Source organism: Heterodontus francisci, chromosome 1 (genome assembly GCF_036365525.1).
Source record: "Heterodontus francisci isolate sHetFra1 chromosome 1, sHetFra1.hap1, whole genome shotgun sequence".
NCBI classification, from domain to species: Eukaryota; Metazoa; Chordata; class Chondrichthyes; order Heterodontiformes; family Heterodontidae; genus Heterodontus; species Heterodontus francisci.
Window position 1 is genome coordinate 267,164,973 of NC_090371.1, and position 17,958 is coordinate 267,182,930.

The window sequence follows — 17,958 nt, forward strand, 5'->3', positions numbered from 1 at the left end:
AGAGATCAGAAAAGTGATCATTATCACAGGTGCATTCTTGTGGCAGGTGGAGATACTGTCATGCTGAAGGTGCCCTAATTCCACAAGAGTGAAATATCTGGACCAGTTAGTATTGTCATGAACGGAATTAATAAGCAGTGAATAACTGTATCATATTTCACCTTTAAAAATAATATCACAGCAAGAAACACCCAAAAAGGCACAGACAACACTAACAGGTTTTCATACTGATGATATCGCCTGCAAGTGACATGATGTGTTTCAATAGTATTCACATTGTCATCGTTCATCCTTCGATATTAAAGATGACGGACAGATTATCATCTCACTTTTAGCAGCGAGTTCTTTGGTGACTGATTAAACCTATTTTTGCTCAGAATGAACATCTGCAGATTGAAGACTGGATCCCAGATTCACCAGGTTGGGAATATTGCTTTTTAAGTGTGACTTCCTCAACTGACCTTTACTTTCAGCATCAGCAATGTAAAGGGTCTCATAATAGGAGGCTGTTTTATTGCCGAGCTTTCTCATCTTGAGCAGGTTTTTCCCACTTATGAATGTTTATTTGCACTGTTTCAGCATCGCTTTTAAGTAGTCTTTCTAACTCATTTGCTGGCCAACACAAAGTTGCTTCCCATCTGCCAATGCGCCATAAAAGATTTATTCATCAGATGTTTGTACCACATGGTCTGACCAGTGTGGCCCTGCCTTCATGATCAGAGGACAGCATCTATGTTTGGCATGCCAACTTTTTTAAGAATTTAGGTGTCAGGGATCTTGTCTTAGATCTGGTCTTCTCTAATTGTCTCAGACAGCTTAGGTGAAAGTGATTCAGTTCCTTAATGTGGTGTAAATATGTTGTTCAAACTTCACGGGTATAATGCAGGGTCTTCCGAACACCAGCCCTGTATATCTTGAGCTCGGTCTGCAGGCTGATACCTCTCTTGTTCCAGAAGCCCTCAGAGATTGCCAAAGATAAGCTGGCATTGGCGATTCTGCAGGATTCTTCTGTTGCAATATGGACTTCACTAGACAGGGTGCTATAGGTGAAACTGTCCACAGCTTGAAGCTTGTGATTACAGATGCTGATATTACTTGGAATGTTATCCTTGCCTTGAACTGATTAAAAGGCGATCACCATCTTTTTAAGCTGAAACTCATGAAAATTGCAAGCAAGCTGTCACTAGGTGGTTGATTGTGTGCATATCATCCTGGGACTTCACAAAATTTAAATGGCCTAAAAGCCTATGCAATGATGCAACCCCAGCTTCTCTAGTCTCTACATGTAATTGAAGTCCCAGAACCCTGGTACCATTCCGTAAATACCCTTTGCATTCACTCAAAGGCTTTAACATCCTTCTTCAAGTGCGATGCCCAGAATTAGAAAGAATACACCAGTTCGGCCTAAGTAGTGTTTTATAAAGACTTGGCATAACTTCCTTGCGTTTGTGGTCTGGCTGGTTGGCATCCTTCCATCTACAAAAGGTGATGGGTACGCAGCAAACAATCCATTTAGGTGGGGTGTCTTCTCTCGGTGCACCTTTGCTGATGCCTTGAGAGGCAGGTTCTGCCACAAGTGCTGCACGTGAAGGTGCCAAGTGATGCTGTGAGTTGTTGTTTCTGACGTTGGCGCCTGTTGCTAAGGTGCTGGAGCAACTGGTCATCGTGATAGTGCACACCAGTCCACAGGATGTGTTGCTATTTCCCTCTTTTACCAGCTAGTGACTCCCAGATGCAATAGTCAACATTTAGGGCCCTCATGTCATGCTTGCAAGCATCCTTGAAGCTGAGCTTTGGGCACCCCACTGGATGTCTGACCCCGGCTACCTCACCATACAGAAGGTCCTTGGGTATGCAACTGTCTTCCATCCTGTGGACATGTCTGATCCACTGAAGCTGCCTCTGTTTGATTAGTGCCAACACACTTGGGAGCCCTGCCTTTGAGACAACTGTCGCATTTGTGATTTTGACCTGCCAGGATATAGAGCGAAGAGGGAAATTATTGAGCTTCTTTTCCTGGTAGCTGTAAGTCACCCATGTTTTACAGCCATACAACAAGGTGCTGAGAACACAGGCCTAACAAACCATCAAATTGGTCCTAAGGGTCAGCTCGGCGTTATCCCATGTGTATTTTGCAAGTTGGACAAAAGTGGTACCTGCTTTCCCTCTGCATGTATTGAGCTCTGCATGAAGGGACAGATTGTCTGTCACCATGGACCCATGGGAGTAGAATTTGCTAACCACTTCCAGTGGGATGTTATTTAGTGTGAGCAGGGGTGGAGATGCAACATCTTGTCCCATGACCATGTTTTTCTTGTAGTCTGTGTCCCTCTTTATAAAGCTAAGAATCCCATCCTTTTTTAACAGCCTTCTCAACTTGTCCTGCCCTGTTCAAAGATTTATGTACGACACCCCTAAGTCTCTCTATTTCAGCACCCTCGTTAAAATTGCACCATTTAGTTCATATTGCCTTGCCTCATTCTTCCCCAGCAGAATGCATCATTTCACACTTCTCTGCATTAAATTTATCTACCGTGTGTCTGCCGATTTCACCAGTCTTGCTCTGTGCTCTTGACGTCTGCTATTATCCTCCTCACTGTTTACTATATTTCCGAGTTTTGTGTCATCTGCAAACTTTAAAATTATGCTCTGTATACCAGGTCATTAATATATGTGACAAAAAATTGTACTTGTCTTTCAAATAAAATTGCCTCTTTCATATGTTACAGATCCTGTTGGAAGATCTTGACCTGAGTGTGCCATTTCAAGTCAGCATCCAGACAGTTGGAGCCAATGGTCTGGTTTCTGAGAAGGTTAATGTCCCATTTCTGAACTGCCGGCCACATAAGAAAGTTTTATCAGTACAGCCCCATCTTTCACCAGCCAGTCATACTAACGAGAGTTCAGAGATACTACAGGTACAAAGCACATTAATCAAACACTGTGTACGGTATTCTGCTGAAGTGTTTATGTCTCCAACACAAAGTTAAAACTGTTAATGCCAGTCAGTTGTGTAACAACATGAAAATACCAGATGGTTGTTAAAGGAATGTTACAGTAAATTGTCTCAAGACAGTTTACAGAAGCACAAAGGATAATGTAATATTGAGGCGTTGATGTCCACTGTGGATCTGCCATGTTTATTCCCTTTCATGGCAATAGTCGGACAAAATGAACTGAGAGGGACCTGTATGTAGGTCCAAAAAAACAAGATAAGTTGAATTGCATGAATATGTATATTTCTATCAGCTTTTGAAACTGCTGCCTAATTATTTTATATTTTTAATTTGGCATTTGTAAGATACAAGTGACAATTGGATCTACCTCAATTATGACCTAAGAAGAAATTAGATAAAATACTAAAGGGAGTGGGATAAAAGAGCATTTGGGATTTGAATATGTTGCTCAGATGTCGAGCTAGTGCTGGCACAGGCACTATGGGCGGAACTACTTCCTCTTCTGCTAAGACCTTTGGAACATAAATAATATTTGGCTTATGTGTTACCATTGGTAATATAGTTGAACACTGAGCACGCTAAAATGATATTCCTCGGTCTCCTATTTAGCAGTGGCATTTTCTTTTTCAAAATAAATAGTGGTATTAACAGTAATTTCAAAGTTTATATTGTTTACCGTGCAGCAGACACACAGCGGAGCGGAAACTGTGCAAGTCAATAATCCCAGCAGTTACGCAGGGATTGTGGCCACTGGCGACCTCCAACGTTGACCCCGCACGAGTCTGTGGAATGTTACCTCATTTAGATGCGTTCAGCAGGTGTCCACATCAAGACGGTGCATCTTGGGAACTTGCCTTGCCCTACAGATTAGAATGTCCTGTGGAGTGGTGTGTTCTGGGGCCACAGCTAAATACATTTTTTTTTAAATTTTGTATTTAATCATTGAGGGCCCTGCCTAGCTGTGAGGTGGTTTGAAATATATACTTTTTTTTTTTAAACAGTAAACACACTATTTAAATACAAGATTTTTCCAAGGTTTCAATCTAACTTCCACCATCTGGGCATAACAGTGAATGTTCCCTTATTAGCTGGCAGACCAATATGAAGCAATGTTTAACCTCTGGGGTTTAGTTCACCAGAAGAAATAACAGACAATGTTTTCAATGCATTTATTTCCCATTCTGTCCTTTTCGATACTTTGATCTTTCCAATCTTCCTCTGATCCTCCCCCCCCCACCCCCCCATTTTCCTATCTGTCTCTCACTCCACCACACTGTTGTGTTTGATATCGTAATGTGGATGTCTCCATTTGTTCCATCCAGTTTCTCATGTCACTCATATACCTTTCCATCTCTGATGTCCCTTCCCCACCTCTGAGTCGTCTCTTTGAGCTTGTGGTCTCATTACAAATTTGGGTCGTGCCATATGTTTTTTCTGGGATAAGAGTTTATTTTTAAAGGCATTTTTTTCTCCCACCATTTTCCTCCCTTCCTTGCCTCAAGGTGCAGCTTTCTGAGCATCAGCTACCCTCTGGTACATTGCCTAATGGGCGAGCCTTAACAGTGACCATCAGCAGGCAACAAAGCTGAAGCTGATGCTATTCTCACTTGAAGTCCACATACTTGCACTTATAGCATGGGTTAGTGATCAGGACTGGGAGCCCTAGTTTATCTTTCCCTTCGTAACATAGAGGTGCTGAAATCAAACCTTAGTATTTTCAACCATTGACTCACCTCGTCTTGATCCAACAGCCCTGATTCACCTCTCTCTGACCCCTGGATTCACCTTAGCCTAATACTTGTCGCAGCCTCTGGATCTACTCCTTGCTTCTACAACCTTAGCTCCCTGTTGTAAGGCTTGAGCTTCTTAATGTTCCTGAATAAAATACTCGGGCTTTTGAATTCAAAGCTTTTATGCTGCATAGTTCCTGGTTTCTGAATCTAAGCTTCACTCCAATGATTGTCATTTTGCATCAGAAAACATAGGAATAGGAGTAGGCCATTTAGCTCTTAGAGTCTGTTCTGCCATTCAGTAAGATCATGGATGACCTGTGACCTAATTCCATATACCTTCTTTGGTCCTATATCCCTCAATGCTTTTGGTTAACAGAAATCAGTCACAGATTTCAAATTAACAATTGACCCAGCATCAACTGTTGGTTGTTGAAGAGAGTTTCAAACTTCTATCACCTTTTGTGTGCCTAAGTATTTCCTAATGTCACTCCTGAAAGGCCTGGCTCTAATTTGTTAGACTATGTTCCCTCGTCCTAGACTCCCCAACCAGTGGAAATAGGCTCTGTCTATCTACTCATCAGTTCCCCTTAATATCTTGGAAACTTTGATCAAATCACCCCTTAACCTTCTAAATGCCAGGGAATACAACTCTTCTTTGTGTAATCTCTCCTCGTAATTTAACCCTTGAGGGCCAGGTATCATTCTGGTAAAGCTATGCTGCACTTCCTCCAAAGCCAATTCTTCCTAATGTACAGTGCCCAGAACTGAACACAGTACTCCAGGTGTGGTCTAACCAAGGAACATAGGAACATAGGACTTAGAAGCAGGAGTAGGCCACTGGGGCCTTTGAGCCTGCTCCGCCATTTGATAAGATCATTGCTGATCTGGTCGTAGAGTCATAGAGTTATACAGCACAAAAACAGGCCATTCGGCCTACCTTGTCTGCGCCGGCCATCAAGCCTACCAATTCTAATCCCATTTTCCAGCACTTGGCCCGTAGCCTTGTATGCCATGGTGCTTCAAGTGCTCATCTAAATACTTCTTAAATGTTGTGAGGGTTCCTGCCTCTAGCACCACTGCAGGCAGTGCGTTCCAGATTCTAACCACCATCTGGGTGAAAATTGTTTTCCTCCAATCCCTTCGAAACCTTCTGCCCCTTACCTTAAATCTTTGCCCCCTGGTTATTGACACCTCTGCTAAGGGAAAAAGTTTCCTCCTATCTACCCTATCTATGCCCCTCATAATTTTGTATACCTCAATCAGGTTCCTCCTCAGCCTTCTCTGCTCTAAGAAAAACAACCCTAGCCTATCCAGTCTCTCTTCATAGCTGAAATGCTCCAGCCCAGGCAACATCCTGGTGAATCTCCTCTGCACCCTCTCCAGTGCAATTACATCCTTCCTATAGTGTTGTGGTCTCAACTCCACTTTCCTATCTACCCCCCATAACCCTTGACTCCCTTGTCTATCAAAAATCTATCTAACTCAGCCTTAAATAAATTCAATGACCCAGCCTGTACTGCTTTCTGGGGAAGAGAATTCCACAGATGAAGAGCTCTTTGAGAAAAAAAATTCTTCTCATCTCCATCTTAAAAGGGAGACCTCTTATTCTTAAACTGTGAGCCCTAGTTCTAGTCTCCCCCACAAGGGAAAAGATCCTCCCAGGATCCAATCTATCAAATCCCCTCAGGATCTTATATGCTTCAATAAGATCACCTCCCATTCTTCCAAATTCCAATGGGTCCCAACCTGTTCAACCTTTCTTCATCAGATAAGCCCTTCATCCCTGGAATTAGTCGAGTGAACCTTCTCTGAACTGCTTCAACGCAATTATATCCTTTTTCAAATAAAGAGACCAAAACTGTACACAGTACTCCAGATGTAGTCGCACCAAGGTCCTGTACAGCTGCAGTAAAACATCTCTACTTTTATACTTGATTCCCCTTGCAATAAATGCCCACATCACATTGGGGCGGGCAATAAACAAAGAAATAACTAATTCCTGTAAAAATGGTACGGCAATTATCATGGGGGATTTTAATCTACATGTAGATTGGTCGAACCAGCTCAGTCAGGGTAGCCTTGAGGAGGAGTTCGTTGAGTGTATCCGTGATAGTTTTCTTGAACAGTATGTAATGGAACCGACGAGGGAGCAAGCTATCCTAGATCTAGTCCTGTGTAATGAGACAGGAATAATTAATGGCCTCATAGTTACGGATCCTCTTGGAAGGAGTGATGACAGTATGGTTGAATTTAGAATACAGATGGAGAGTGTGAAGATAAAATCCAATACCAGGGTCCTGCGCTTGAACAAGGGGGACTACAATAGAATGAGGGAGGACTTGGCTAAAGTAGACTGGAAACAAAGATTTTATGGTGGGACAGTTGACGAGCAGTGGAGGACTTTCAAAGCAATTTTTCAAAGTGCTCAGCAAAAGTATATTCCAGTGAAAAGGAAGGACTGGAAGAAAAGGGGTGTCTAAGGAAATAAGGGAGGCTATCAAATTGAAAGAGAAGGCATACAAAGTGGCCAAAATCAGCATGAAACTAGAAGATTGGGAAAACTTTAAAGGTCAACAGAAAGCCACAAAAAGAGCTATAAAGAAAAGTAAGATAGAACATGAGAAAAAATTAGCACAGAATATAAAGACAGATAGCAAAAGTTTCTATAAATATATAAAACGAAAAAGAGTGGCTAAAGTAAACGTTGGTCCTTTAGAGGATGAGAAGGGGAATTTAGTTATGGGATATGATGAAATGGCCGAGGCATTGAACAGGTATTTTGTATCGGTCTTCACAGTGGAGGACATTAATAACATGCCAGTAATCGACAAAGAGACGAACGTAGGTGAGGACCTGGAAACAATCATTATTACGGAAGAGGTAGTGTTGGGCAAGCTAATGGAGCTAAGGATTGATAAGTCTCCTGGCCCTGATGGAATGCATCCCAGGGTACTAAAAGAGATGGCGGGAGAAATAGCAGGTGCACTGGCGGTAATTTTCCAAAATTCGCTGGACTCTGGGGTAGTCCCAGCAGATTGGAAAACAGCAGATGTGACGCCACTGTTTAAAAAGGGAGGTAGACAAAAGATGGGGAATTATAGACCGGTTAGCTTAACCTCTGTAGTGGGGAAGATGCTTGAGTCTATTATCAAAGAAGAAATAGCAGGGCATCTCGATAGAAATTGTCCCGTTGGGCAGACGCAGCATGGGTTCATGAAGGGCAGGTCATGCTTGACAAATCTTTTGGAATTCTATGATGACATTACGAGCAAGGTGGACAATGGGGACCCAGTGGATGTGGTGTACCTAGATTTCCAAAAGGCCTTAGACAAGGTGCCGCACAAGAGGCTGCTGCATAAGATAAGGATTCATGGCGTTAGGGGTAAAGTATTAGCATGGATAGAGGATTGGTTGACTAACAGGAAGCAGAGAGTGGGGATAAATGAGTGCTATTCTGGTTGGCAATCAGTCACTAGTGGTGTTCCTCAGGGATCGGTGTTGGGACCACAATTATTTACAATTTATATAGATGATTTGGAGTTGGGGACGACGTGTAGGGTGTCAAAGTTTGCAGATGACACGAAGATGAGTGGCAGAGCAAAGTGTGCAGATGACTGTGAAACTTTGCAGAGGAACATAGATACATTGAGTGAGTGGGCAAAGGTCTGGCAGATGGAATACAATGTTTATAAATGTGAAGTCATTCATTTCGGTAGGAGTAACAGTAAAAAGGATTATTACTTGAATGGTAAAAAGTTGCAGCATGCTGCTATGCAGAGGGACCTGGGTGTCTTTGTGCATGAATCGCAGAAGGTTGGTCTGCAGGTACAGCAAGTAATTAGGAAGGCAAATGGAATTTTGTCCTTCATTGCTAAAGGGATTGAGTTTAAAAGCAGAGAGGTTATGTTGCAGCTGTATAAGGTACTGGTGAGGCCGCACCTGGAGTACTGTGTGCAGTTTTGGTCTCCGTACTTGAGAAAGGAGGTACTGGCACAGAGCGGGTGCAGAGGAGGTTCACTAGGTTGATTCTGGAGTTGAGGGGGTTGGCTTATGAGGAGAGACTGAGTAGATTGGGATTATATTCATTGGAATTCAGAAGAATGAGGGGGGATCTTATAGAAACATATAAAATTATGAAGGGATTAGATAAGATACAAGTAGAGAGGATGTTTCCACTGGCAGGTGAAGCTAGGACAAGAGGGCATAGCCTCAAGATTAGAGGGAGCAGATTTAGGACTGAATTAAGAAGGAACTTCTTCACCCAGAGGGTTGTTAATCTATGGAATTCCTTGCCCAGTGAAGTAGTTGACGCTTCTTCAGTAAACGTTTTTAAAGCTAAGGTAGATATCTTTCTGAACAATAAAGGAATTAAGGGATACGGTGAGAGCGCGGGTAAGTGGATCTGAGTCCACGAAAAGATCAGCCATGATCTTATTGAATGGCGGAGCAGGCTCGAGGGGCCGGACGGCCTACTCCTGCTCCTAGTTCTTATGATCTTATTCTATTTGCCTTCCTAATCTCTTGCTGTACCTGCATATTAACCTTTTGTGATTCATGTGGCAGGACACCCAGATCCCTCTGTACCACCGAGTTCTGCAATCTCTCTCCATTTAAATAATATACAGCTTTTCTATTCCTGCCAAAGTGGACAAGTTCACACTTTCACACATTATACTCCATCTGCCAAATTTTTGCCCACTCACTTCATCTATCTATATCCTTTTGTAGGCTCTTTATCTCCTCTTGACTTTCTTTCCTATCTTGGTGTCATGAGCAAATTTAGCTACCATACATTCAGTCCCTTCATCCAAGTCATTGATATAAATTGTAAATAGTTGAGGCCCCAGCACTGATCCCTGTGGCACTCTACTAGTTACAACTTGCCAACCCAAAAAGACCCATTTATCCCTACTCTCTGCTTCCTGTTAGCTAACCAGTCCTTTATCCATGCTAATATGTTAACCCCTACACCATCTTGTGTGTAGTAACCTTTGATGTGGCATCTTATGGAATGCCTTTTGGAAATCCAAGTACACCACATCTACAGGTTCCCCTTTATCCACCTTGCTTGCTACTTCCTCAATGAACTCTAATAAATTACTTAAACACAATTTCCCTTTCACAAAACCATGTTGACTCTGTCTGATCCTATTATAATTTTATAAGTGTTCTGCTATAACCTCCTTAATAATGCATTCGAGTTATTTCCCTATGACAGATGTTAGGCTGACTGGCCTATAGTTTCCTGCTTTCTGTCTCCCTCCTTTCTTAAATAAAGGTATTACATTTGCTATTTTCCAATCTTCTGGGACACTTACAGAATCTAAGGAATTTTGGAAGATTATAACCAAAGCTTCTACTATCTCTGCAGCTACTTCTTTTCAGACGGCCATCTGGTCCTGGGGACTTGTCAGCCTTTAGGTCTAGTAGTAGTTTTCCCAACACCTTTTCCCTGGTGATGGTGATTGTTTTTAGTTCCTGTAAGGCTTTGTATATCTGTAGCATGATGTCTAACCCCTTGTATTTTAACCCTTTAGATATATAGGCTACCATTCCAAGATTACTTTTTGATTACTTTTTGTCATTGTCCATGAATTTTAATGATCTATGTGCATGGACCCTCTAATGCTCTTTGGACATCCAAAAGGATGCAAACTTCCAATCTACTGTTAAAATTTTATTAAAATCAGGCTTTTAAACTCCTACATCCCTAATGCAAAAAATATTGAAAGTAGTGTCATGTGCCAGTGATCTATGAATGCAATTAAGTATTCCAATAGGTGGATCTTGTTTAAGAACAGCTTAGAACTATAAGCTCCAAATAAAATATCTATTATTAACCATAGGCACAGGTAGAATGTGTCGCTGAGTATTTTACAAGGCTTCACTGTATACAGACTTCCTTCCTTATCTGTTGTGTATACTTGTAGAAGTAATTATCAATTAAAGAGTTGCATTTATACACTGCTTTATTACATCTCTCAAATGTCTGAAAGTGCTTCTTTAAAATTCACAAGATTAAATACTTTGAAATGCTCTTATGCAGGCAAATATGATCGTAATTTTGTGCACATGAGGGTCCAGAAACAGCAATGAGATGAAGGACCAGTTGAGACAGGAAATTTTTTCCGGAAACCAAGAGCACTCTCTTTGGTTAGTGCTAGGAGATGGTTACTTTCCACTTCAGCATAAAGACAGGGCCTTGGTTAAAAATCTCATCTAATGGATAGAACCTCCAAAAACCAGCTGCCCTTCAGTGCTGCATTGGAATGCCAACCTAAGTTATGTAGACAAGTCCTGCGACGGGATTGGAACCGACAATATTCTGACTCTGAGGCAAGAATGTTAACTGAACCAAACTGTTACATTTGTTGAATACTCCATGAACAGAATCATAAAATTTCTGTCAATGTGCCTAATGAAACAACTTTTCTTATTTTGCTACTTAGGAAACCAGTTTAACGCTCCTGCCAACACAGCCTAAAAAGAGAATGGTAAGACTAAATTAAATACTTTGATTTATTCTGTAATACTCAAATAACATTGGGACTTGTCAGTGCAATGGGCAGACTCTAGACTTTCAAACTGGTGTCCCTGAACCACAGAGAGTCTGTGGTTCCCAAAATCATCAGATTATTTGTTGACTATTTCTATTTTGTGCATTAATAAAACACTTTTTTTTAGCAAAATGTTATTGTTTTTTAGAAGTTAGACAAGAGGAGTCCTTGAGAGTTTCCAAATTTCACCACACACAAATGTTCAAAAGCCACTGTGTTACATGACCTGATAAACGTCCTCTCAGGTCAAATTATAAACCATCTTAAATTTATATAATAATGCCTTTTCACTAAGTAAAACTATGAATCATAGACGTTTACAGCATGGAAGGAGGCCATTCGGTCCATCGTGTTCATGCAACATTAAAAAAAAACAAATTTGGGTAAACAAATGAAGATGCTTCACAGAGGTATGAGGAAAGGAATGGACACTGAGCTAAAAAATATTAGAAGGAACAATCAAAAGCTTAGTCAAAGAGCTGAGTTTTAAGAAGGAGCGGAATGTGGAGATGTAGAAGGGATGAACAATGGAATTCCAGAGTGTGAAGCCTAAGCTGGTTCTCCACTGTGCCCACTTCCCCCTGCTCCCACAAGCCCGTCCTAAGTTTCTCATTAAAATAAACTTTCTTCTGTTCTCCAAGTCTCTGCACTGAGTGACTACTCCTCATTGGTTTCAATTTCCATCTCAACTCACCTTTCCCTCTACTACGATTTCATGGATTTCCTCTCCACCCTAAACTTTTCCCTCCATGTAAACTGCCCACCCATGCTCATGGCCACCTCATCGACTTTGCCAGCTCTCGTAGCCTCTCTACTCCCACGGTCTTAATCATGAAAAAGACTATATCCCACCACTTCCCTGTATCCCTCACCATCCATACCCTCCCACCTCTTTCCATCCCCATTTCATTCTGCATCTGCCCCTGGGAAAGTCTCCCCCATGACCCTTCCAATTTCACTTTCAATTCCTGCCAGCATATTAATATCTTGTTGAAAATCACTGACGGCTCACTGTGATAAACTGCCTGCACTATGTTTTCAGGTGACTTCATATATTAAGATCTGTTCAGCTTCTCAAAAAGGTTTTGAGCTTTATGTAAATTATGTAGATTTTATTTTTAACAAATCTTTTTAGACTGAACAAAGTATTTTAATTACTGCTTTATTAAATGACTGTATTCTCATTTTGAGCTACAAAAATACCCATTAAGCAGTCATGTCTGATATGGCACACAGAATGTACTGCACAGAGGTTCAGGCTGTGGTGATTACTCTTGTAACATGATGTAGTCCTCGCCTGTAGGATATCAGAAACAATGGACAGGTGATGAATCAGAACTGGCTTCAATGATTTTTGTCTCCTCCGCTTCCGAACATATATCTGATTAATGGGAAGGCAATCCATTAAACCAGTATTCCAACTGAAGATGGATGTTCATCAGCTTTTAAGTTAGTGCTTTGTTGATGGAATGGAATAGTCACTGTGGTTATACGTGGTGCAGTAGGCATAGAAACATGGAATTTGTGCAGATTTCTCATATAATAGACAAAAATCTCCTCAAATTTCTTTTGGCACGATTGATACATGACACAGGCTGAAAGGGATCTTAGAAATGTATGCATCTCATTATGCAAAAGCCTGTTTTTAAATCGGAAATACTGAGCATGTCTGGGGTTAGGAAACATCTTAGTGGGAAGGCACTAGTGCAAAGGTCCCAGGTTCGTGCGGTGTGTCAGTCCTGTGCTGCGTCTGACTTAGCTGATGTCAGCCAGAGCAGCAATGGTTAATATAATTGCCCTCACTGCTCTTAGACTAGGTTCTCTGCTCCTGATTACAGTGGCCTTGGTGCAAGTGCATGTGTGTGAACATCAGCTGATGGCAGGATTGGGTTCAGCTGTGATGACGACTATGTACCCATGAAGAATGGGCACTTGGCCACAGTACTGAGCAGTTCCTAGTACTAGTGGAGCAATTTCCAACATGGGTTGTGTTTTCAGAAGAGGTGTAAAGAAAAATAATTTAAAATTGCTCAATGCAGTTTTATTATAAATGTAAATGCAGATCAAATAAGTTGATTATTGCATGCGACTGAGCTTTAAAATGTGAATGCAAATGATCAAAACATTTAACAGCAACTTGCATTTATATAGTGCCTTTAATGTAACAAAACCTTCCAAGGCACTTCACAAGAGCATTATCAAATAACAGTTGACACTGAGCCACGTAGGGAGATATTCGTGGAGGTGACAAAAAGCCTGGCCAAGGAGGTGGGTTTTAAGGAGCATTCTAAAGGAGGAAAGAGAGGTGAAGAGGTGTAGGGAGGCAATTCCAGAGCTTAGGGTCCAGGCAGCTGAAGGCATGGCTGCCATTGAGAGAGCAATGAAAATCAGGGATGTGCAAAGGCCAGCGTTGGAGGAGCTCAGTTATCTCGGAGGGTTGTAGGGATGGAGGTGGTTTCGGAGATAAGGAAGGGCAAGATCATGGAAGGATTTTAAACCATGAATGAAAATTTTAAAATATAAGAGTTGCCAGACTGGGGGCCAATATAGGTCAGAAGAAATATAGAGTAGGTAAATACAAGGTAATATAACTCAGAAACATTGCTTTTATATTTATAACAGAATTTGTATAGAAATGTATTTGGCTACCTTGAAGTCTATATATTTTTTTCCCAACAGAGAGTGGCCCTGAGGTTCTATTGGTTGTGCAGGCTCCAGGAGTTTCTTTGATGTCTTGTAAGGGACTGAACCTCCTCCCACCCCTTACAAGGAGAATGATGGGTCATGGCTGGGGCCAGGGGTGGGGACTCCCTAAGCCAGGAATTGCTGCTCTTGCTCCGCATTCAAAACCCAGAGTCTGCGTGGTGGGCAGTACATACAGTGAGTGGAGGCCTATCAACCTCCCCAAGGGTGAATGTGGGCCCCAACAGTAGGGTCTAGCCAAGATAGTGACCCTTCCACTGACCTGCAGACTCTGGTGGGGTCAGCCATGCTACTATTGGGTGCAATTCTGACATAATCACTGGGATCATGAACCAAAGAGTTTTAGTGACGATATCTCCTGCTGTAACATTAGTCACCATGCAGGTGGGAGATGATTCTTAAAAGCTGAGTATTTGGCTACATCACTGGCAATCTGTATTATGGGGAAAAATTGAGCAGGATTTTGCCTCCAGTGTTAGGAACCTGACGTCGGGACTTTTGCCGGGTCCCAACCCCGCACCAGGGTTGGGGGTGGGGGGGGGTGGTAGGTAGGGGTGGAGGGTGTAGTCACAGCCCGCGGCTTTGACAGAGGTAGGCTAATAATTGGTTGGAGGGCAGGTTTGACGGCCAATTAGTGGAGATGGATGTGGGATGGAGACAGGACCTCTAAAATGCAAGCCCAATTTAAAAGCATTATAGCAGCCATTACTGAGGCAGCCATTTTGAAGAATCCTGCAAGCTCCAGTGGTGCAACAGGAGATGTAGAGGCAAGGCACCTAGGGCAGGGTTGCCCCATGCGTCACGATGCTACTGAAGGCTGTGAGAAAGAGGAAGGAGGTGTTTATTCTAGAGGGTGACAGAAGAAGGCCACCAAGCCAAACAAATCAGGCCTGGCTGGAGGTGGCAGAAACTGTGAGAAGCAGATGTTTAGTGAGTAGGACCTGGGTGCAGTGCCGCAAGAGTTTTAATGACCACCTTCGCTCTGGCAAGATGAGTGCAAAACGAGATCCTGATGACTGGCCTCTAGGTCTGCAGCCATCTACAGATGCACCAGTTGAGCAGCCTGAGGGTGCATGGTGCTCCTGGGAGATGTGCGTGGCCAGGGTGCTTACTGACCCCTTAGCATTGCCCAGAACCCTAGCGCTGTTGAGGATCTGATGGCACTGATGCATGCAGCTTATACTGTAAATGAGCTGCTGACATTGGTCAGAGAAGCCAACAGTGCCTAATCTCTCTCTCTTTTGCTCTTGCAAGAGAAGAGGGCACATAATTCACAGGAGAAGGCTAACACTGGAGGAGGAGTGCCCCAGCTCATTATTGTGACTGCCATGGAGGAGGCAGTGATGGCAATCGTCAGGGTGTCTCTGCAGGACCAAGTGGGGGACGGAGAGATGGGAATACCTGGAGGGGAGGGTGAAAAGATGTTGAGATATGTAGATGAAGTGGTTTGAATGCGCTGCTCCCTGTCCAACAGCATGCCAAAGACTCAGCTGCATTGGGAAGCATCAGCACTGCAGAGACTTCTGCTGTCACAGGCGAGTTCTCATGATCGCCACCTTGTGTCAGTCATGGAAGGTGAATGACAAAGTGCTGTCGCCTCACCAAGGCCATCTCAAGCATCCAAGAAAGTGGAGACAGCAGCATCACAAGCGCACCCTCCACCAGTGCAGATATACTCACAAAGGTGGTTAGATCGAGTGGCACGGGGTGAAGAGCATGGTACTAGTGAGCAGGAGGAGATGAGAAAGGCAGAGGCAGCTGTGGGCAGCCCCCACTGGAGGATGGAGGACAGACACAGCTATGCTCAACTGGGCGTAGATGCAGGGCCTTGGGAGTCACAAGCAAGGCGGCTCTACTTTAACCAGCAGCGCAAGATGTGTGCCGACATGTCGGAGTTCCCTGAGGCAGTGTGGGGTCATGATCTGAGAATGAAGGAGACCATTCAACTCATGTGCACCACCATGGCTCAAGGATTTGAAGACATGAGCTCCCCTCTTGAGAGAGTGGCCGACCTCATGGACAGCCATTTGCGACAGAACTCTGTGGGTTCAGGAGCAGTGCACTGACATGCACTGAATGCATGCACTGCTCTGTAGCATTGACTGATCAGTGGTTCTGGTGGTGCAAAGATACATGGAGTGGATGTCGGTTGCACCCCAGCTGGTGGTCCCCTCCAGTGATCTAGACCACCATCCAAGGGCTGAGGCAGTCACCATAGAGGATGAGGGAGCCTCCTCATCAACAGCCTCCTTAGCCCCTCTGACTGAGGGACCATCTACGCAGCAGGAACTTGTCATGGAGGCTGCCTAGCAGTGATACCTGTGGAGCAGCATCTGGAGGTGCCTCCACTGGCACCTTCGTGATGAGCACAACTGCCATGTAGATCTCAGTTGCAAGCAGACACAAGTGAGCAGCCTGCCTCCACCTCCTCTGGGGCGCACCGTGTAGAAGTAGCCGAGAGCGAAGGCCACTGCATTAGGCAGAGCACTGAGTGGTTCACTAGGGTTTCTTTGACAGTGGCTCTGGCTTGAGATCATGTAAAAGGGTGAGTAACCATCTTAAGGGATATCCCTTGTCCGCTCGCAGCCATCCGTAAAGTTTGGATGGTGGCGTGAAGAGCTGCGGCACCCTGGATTACTGGAGGATGAAGGTATCGTGGCAGCTGCCAAAATAATGAGCGCACACATGCATGAAGCTCTTGCGCCACAGACCAGATGAACACTGAGGGAATGGATGCCTTTCCTGTTGATGAATATCACTGGCTGCTCACTCAGTGCTATGATAATCACATGGGTGCAATCGATGATGCCCTGCACCTGGGGGAATCCAGCAATGGAGGCGAATCCTACTGCCCTTTGTGCCTGCGAGGCACCATCTATCTGAAATTGTATGTACTGTCCAGCTCTCACAAATAGGGCAGCAGTAACCTGCAAGGTGCCTTCTGTTCAAAACTCAGCAAAACCAACTTAACAAGTTTGAGAATATCCATTTTATTGGTACTGTTTTAGATCTAATCATTCTGCCTTGTCTAAAATTTTTATTAATGCATTAATGCTGATAGGTTGTGAGATCTGGAATGCATTACCCTAGAAATAATGGCCTGCCGCATGAACAGGGCACAGGAACCAATCCCTGAACCTGAATGGTGTAGGCCTGAGGCGTCATGCCTCATCTACAAGAGACTGACCAGCTGCAAGCACCTGCTGAGTGTCCACAGGCAGCTCACGAGGAGAGGATTTGACTTTTGGGTTACTATGCTGCTGGTAGCGGCTCTCAGAAAGTTCTTGAAAGAGAGGGGAATGATTCGGGGTTGCGGTGATGTGAGGTGGGTGAAAGCGACCAGGAGACGGGGAGATGGTGCTGGCCTTGTTCAGGACGGCTAAATTTTACAAATGGAGCTTGAAACAGGTATTAGGCCCTGTATTTGCGGGGCTGGAAACCGTGTAAAACCCCTTGGGCTGTATGCACCAGAGAATGTGCGACATGGAATGTAAATGTATATTGCACAGTGTGCAAAACGTTTAACATCTGTTTCAGGTATAGGCCCCAGAATCCACTTTTTCTGCTTTCACCAACATGTTGGGTGGCAGAGTTCTGGCATGTATTAAATGTACATGCCCTGCCCACCATCATGGATGCTATGGCAATTATTTTCACCTGGAAAAACAGACGCAAATTTCTAGGCCATTAAAATCCCCAGTGCCTTCATAGTCCTGCTCTTCAGTGCAATATATTACGTCACATTCCAAGGTCAAGATAAACCTGATGCTGCTTATTGGCTGATTTGCCTATTCATTGCACATGTGACTAAACTACTTCTTAAGATGAAATTCAAGTGATTGTTACCATGGTGATTCATATGTTGTAACTCAATACTTAGACTTTTTAAATTTAAATTAGCCATTTGACAGATCCACATTTTCGTGAATCATGATTAGGGAGTGTGCACGAGTTAATTGTTATCGCTCGTGTTTTCTGGAAAAGTTAAAATTAATTAACCCTATACCA

General features: G+C 43.4%; 1 protein-coding gene across 6 annotated transcripts in view; it reads left to right on the forward strand.

Annotated features, from left to right (window-relative positions):
* LOC137376173 (putative leucine-rich repeat-containing protein DDB_G0290503) overlaps nucleotides 1–17,958 on the forward strand; it is a 156,902-nt gene that overhangs the window by 105,273 nt on the left and 33,671 nt on the right. For 5 of the 6 annotated variants that reach the window (XM_068044234.1, XM_068044261.1, XM_068044244.1 and 2 more), the window contains 2 exons: nucleotides 2,730–2,918; nucleotides 11,140–11,184. In XM_068044234.1, the coding sequence (XP_067900335.1) occupies nucleotides 2,730–2,918; nucleotides 11,140–11,184 (234 nt within the window). Of the gene's footprint in view, nucleotides 1–377; nucleotides 421–2,729; nucleotides 2,919–11,139; nucleotides 11,185–17,958 lie in introns of those variants that run through there. The other variant, XM_068044276.1, reaches the window with a different exon arrangement.